Raw genomic sequence first — 5449 nt, forward strand, 5'->3', positions numbered from 1 at the left:
GTCTGTCTCTGTCTGTCTCTGTCTGTCTCTGTCTGTCTCTGTCTATCTATCTATCTATCTATCTCTGTCTATCTATCTATCTATCTATCTATCTATCTATCTATCTATCTATCTATCTATCCATCTATCTATCTATCCATCTATCCATCTATCCATCTATCCATCTATCCATCTATCCATCTATCCATCTATCCATCTATCAATCTATCCATCTATCCATCTATCCATCTATCCATCTATCCATCTATCTATCCTATCATTAAAATGGGAGTGCTGTGGTTGGATGGTGGTATTATTATAATAAGATCCCCTTCTGACATCACAAGGGGAGCCACATTTCCATGACCTATTTTCACATGCTTGCAGAGAATGGTTTACCAAAACTAAGTTACTGGGTTGTTATTTTTCACATTTTCTAGGTTGATAGAAGCACTGGGGACCCAATTATAGCACTTAAACATGAAAAAAGTCAGATTTTCATGATATGTCCCCTTTAAAAGAACAAATTTTAGTTTTTGTCCATGAAGATATATTTGTATCTTACTGATGGGGAGGTACAGACAAGTAATCATGTTTATGTTTTTTTTATTTAGATTCGACTACACGTATGTCATAGGGCTGGATAGTATATCGGGGTTTGGTATTAATATCAGTATGTTTTCCCAGTGGGATACAAAATGAGACGGTACAGTCAATATTGGTATTGAGTGATATGACCCTCCTTTGCAACAGAAGCTCTGGCAGAAATGTACAATGAGGTCTGACGTATGCTTTTAGACCAACCTTGCATGTTGTGTAGTGGTATACATGCATGTTTAGTTCACTTTGTAGAAAATACAGAGCTATTTACTGTATATCTCCACCCACCAAAATGATCAAAATATGAATTTGGATCAATATTGCCCAGACCTAATATATGACTTGGCTTTTCTTAATGTCTCACACTTAGGTCCTATTTTTCTCTTGCAATATTGTGACATAAAAAGTTGGTTTTAAAAGTAAAGCTAAATAGTATTATATATATATATATATATAAATACTAATATATATATATATATATATATATATATATATATATATATATATATATATATATATATATATATATATATATATATATATATATATATATATATATATATATATATAGAGTTTTACATATTTGGTCTGATGATGAAAGGGATACTTGAGCTCGCCTGATGGTGCTGTGGGTGTACGCAAGATGAACAGATTTGGGAAACACAAAACCTGGAGATCATAGACAGACTCATGAGAGGCTAAAATTCCAATCTTCACTAACACATGCTTGATAGGGACTGAGAATTATGAGTGCTAGTGCAAAAATTGTTTTTGAAAAAGTGAACATTAGCTTAATCCAAATAGGATTAGTTCCAGCTGTGGTGCTCGGAGAGATGCTAAAAGATCTTGAGTTACATAAGAAGGATTACAGCATCCCCTAGACATCCATCCCACCCTATCTCTCCCTCCTTCGGTTTCTTTCTCTCTCGCCCACCTTCTGTCTGCCCACCCCGTGGTATACAAACACTCAAAGTGTTTCTGGATACTCAATGTTACCAAATCACATCGCAGTCAGGCCAGAATGTGAAGAACAGAGAGTGATGAAGTAATAGAGGTCACACTATATATAGTCTATTGCATCATATATTAGATAATGCATTGAGTTAAAGGGGCAGCGGTGGGCTTTGGACTCTTTTATGTAATAAAGGCCAGCCTTTCTCTTTGTTCTCTTTCTTTATCTTTGTTCATCTTCATTTCTGCAGTTATTTTGTCCCGGTGTCTGTGAGTAACCAACGCAAGCAGGGACACAATGATCATTTCTAATGGTATCCAAGGGACCAATGTGTTCTCGCAGGCGGTACTGTTATGTAATCAGTGACTGCATACATTGTCATTCTTGTAAATGTCCCTGCCTTCATTAAGTCATACGTGGGCTTTTCTTTTCACAAAATGTCAGACTTTGTGATCTTTCTATACAGTGATATTGTCACATATATATATTAGACCAAATTAAAGAGTTAGTTGTGTTAAAAAATCAATTCATTGGCATTTTAGTTTGTTGTTTTTTTGTAATAGAATCGTGCTTGTGATGGTTAACCATTAGCTTATCAGATGAAATCATCACTTGAACACACATGCTATACAAGTTTAATCATTTAAGAAACCCCGGTATGATCTGAATTGTACAGCAATAGTTTCCTTGTTTTGATTTCTCTTATCAGGCATGTGTGGCATGTATAGCTGTACTAAAACATCTTTATAAAATTCCACCAAATAATGGTTGTCTTCCGGCCTGACGCACTAGCCAAACATCCATGTGTGATTAAAGTCTGACGTCCTGTTGTTTATCCTTTGTTTCACAGTGGAAACATGAAGCACACACTGTTGAAGAGTTCCTCATGAATAGTTGGAAGAAGAAAGTGACATAGTGTTCTGAAAGAGAAAATGAGCGACGTGACACAAAAATTACGAAAGGCCAGCTGTGTTTAAAGACTCGGCTGGCAGAGGTGTTCAGAATTTTTTGGTATTCCCATCTCAGAGCCGAAATGCCAAAACAATATATCTCATGTGTCCAAAGCTCTGATATTCTCATCAACTCCACTTTTTGTTTCCATAAAAGTCTAGACAAGTCTACTGGTTCTGAAGAGCAAATAAAACGACAAACCAGTCTAGAAAGCAGTCTGTATATATTTCGCCTTCAGAACTGCCTTAATTCTACATGGCATTGATTCAACAATGTGCTGAAAGCATTCTTTAGAAATGTTGGCCCATATTGATAGGATAGCATCTTGCAGATGATGGAGATTTGTGGGATGCACATCCAGGGCATGAAGCTCCCGTTCCACCACATCCCAAAGATGCTCTAATGAGTTGAGATCTGGTGACTGTGGGGGCCATTTTAGTACAGTGAACTCATTGTCATGTTCAAGAAACCAATTTGAAATGATTCGAGCTTTGTGACATGGTGCATTATCCTGCTGGAAGTAGCCATCAGAGGATGGGTACATGGTGGTCATAAAGGAATGGGCATGGTCAGAAACAATGCTCAGGTTGGCCGTGGCATTTAAACGATGCCTAGTTGGCACTAAGGGGCCTAAAGTGTGCCAAGAAAACACCCCCCACACCATTACACCACAAATTCTGACTTTACCATCTGAATATCTCAACCATAGACTGTAAAAAAAGATGGACGACGCCTGTTATTTTATTTTAACTATATTTTACGGCGTAATAGCACTTTTGGGAGTACTTCGACTCGGCGCAGTAACACCCTCGAAGTACTCCCAAAAGTGCTATTACGCCATAAAATATAGTTCCTCTTTTAAATCGGCTTAGAAAAGCGCTACGTTTTATTTTGTACCACCAAACTTGCTCGTATAACTACTCGTCTTAAATAGGAAAAACGTTGACGTGTTTGGTCACTTCTAACTTTATCTCTGATTGGTACCATTGAATGAATGGGGCTAAGCTAAATGCTATCGAAGTGTCGCAGTGTGCTCCAGCGCTTACGTGCATGCACACGGATGATAGAGAGATGTATAAACAATTCTTAATTAAGGTAATAACATAGTTTAATATTGAAAATTAAATCACCTTTCTTTCCCATTCTGATATTCAGTTTGGAGGACCACAACCCTAAATGCATTGAAGCAACTGCCATGTGATTGGTTGATTAGATAATTGCATTAATGAGAAATTGAACAGGTGTTCCTAATAATCCTTTAGGTGAGTGTATATGTATATCTGTATACCGATATACGTCGGTATCTACACTTTTTAACACTACCCGCATTTGGTAGGGACAAATGCAACCTGCTGGGTTGTTTAACTTATTATGGGTTGTTTTAACCCATTGTTAAAAAGGGTTTCTCCTTTTTTGACCCAAAGCTGGGTTGAAAAGAACCCAGCATTTTTTAGCCAATTTTGGGTGCAATGGATTTATTTTATTTATTTATTATTTGAGGTCAAGAATTACACAACTAAGCAAAATACCCTGACCATTACTGACCAAATGCAATCTCATAAACCCAGTAATTTATCCATCCATACTGGATTACATTATGTGGGGCAATCAGGATTTTCCCGGTCATCACACTCATTATGTAACCGTATGGATTATTGTCTCTAAACTGTGCTACAGTCTCATCTTTTGCTCTTTTTTAGTCTCTACTGGTCTATAGCATTGAGTCGGAATGTTTTTCTCATCATCTCTTTGTTTTTACTTATTTTAGGGGACTTGCTCCACAGAATAAGCCAGAACTTCAAAAGGTGATGGAAAGGAGGAAGAGAGACCAGGTATTCAAGGCTCAGAAAGAGGAGCAGGAGGCCCACATGAAGAGATCAGACCTTGAAGTCGAGCTCATGAAGAGACGAGAGACACTTGAACAGGCAAGTCTCCTTTTATGTTAAAACACAGTCGCTATGAATATGTCCAGAAAAAAAAAGATTTATAATCTTCTTTCTCCCTTTAGTTGGAACAGGAGCAACATAAGATCGAAGAGGAACAGGAAAACACTCCCGAGTTTGTCAAAATGAAAAGCAATCTGAGAAGAACCAAACAGGAAATGGATGGGCAGGAGCGTGCCACCTAGAAACAGTTCCCATGGCACATTTGTTGACATGGCAACTAGACTGGTTTGTGGGGATTTCCTGGTGTTCCTTCCCCATGTGTCCCTGTGAAACAAGTGACTAGAATGGTTCCTATTGCCTGCTTGCAAGACACAACCAGTATTCATTTACCTCTTTTCCTGAACAACCGTCACAAATAAAGAGGATTAAAGAATAAATCACACTTTTGCACATGGTTGCAGCCTCTTTGCCACTGGTTGACTGGCTTCAAAGAACATGCATGGTGGAACAAAGTCAAAATAAATCTTTTGTTGGGTTTGTTTTTCGGGGGCTCATATTTTTTACTATTATTTTTATTTTCAAAAGCCGAAACGGGACACTGGATGAACTTTCTTAAGCCAAAACAATACGCTTTTATTTATGGTCAGTTTAAGGGCTCTTCATGTTCAAGAATTTCATTTTGTTGGTTGATGGTCCTAAAAAAACGAAAACGAAATATGAGTTTATTCGCCTGTGTGTTGACCATGTTTGCTTTTATAAATTGTAATATATGTGCGCTTCCTCTGCTCATAAGCAATACTAGTTCTAGGTTCGTGAGTTTTATTTACAAATATTTTTGTTATACCTTTTTTAAAGTTGATATGTTACTTATAAGTGAATACGTTTTAGTGTGGTATTAAATGGAAGGACATCCAATTTTCCTTTACTTGAATGGTAGTTGTTTGCAATCAGAAAGGTTAAAAAAAGAAAGATGTTTATTAATGCAGAATAACACATGGTTTTGTGTATTGAGCCAATAAATAACCACTCCTTGTGTTCCCTTTAAATGTTCTTTTAATAAATATCATTTTTTCATGTTGAA

The 5449-nt window shown here is 37.0% G+C and overlaps 1 protein-coding gene across 2 annotated transcripts in view; it reads left to right on the plus strand.

Annotated features, from left to right (window-relative positions):
- The window catches only part of fam107b (family with sequence similarity 107 member B), a 26708-nt gene extending 21259 nt beyond the window's left edge, over positions 1-5449 (plus strand). For both annotated transcript variants that reach the window (XM_055173996.2, XM_055173995.2), the window contains exons 3-4: positions 4251-4407; positions 4491-5449. In XM_055173996.2, coding sequence (XP_055029971.1) covers positions 4251-4407; positions 4491-4610 — 277 coding nt within the window. In that variant the 3' untranslated portion in view covers positions 4611-5449. The remainder of the gene's footprint in view (positions 1-4250; positions 4408-4490) is intronic.

Source organism: Misgurnus anguillicaudatus, chromosome 15 (assembly GCF_027580225.2).
Source record: "Misgurnus anguillicaudatus chromosome 15, ASM2758022v2, whole genome shotgun sequence".
In the NCBI taxonomy this organism is placed as follows: Eukaryota; Metazoa; Chordata; class Actinopteri; order Cypriniformes; family Cobitidae; genus Misgurnus; species Misgurnus anguillicaudatus.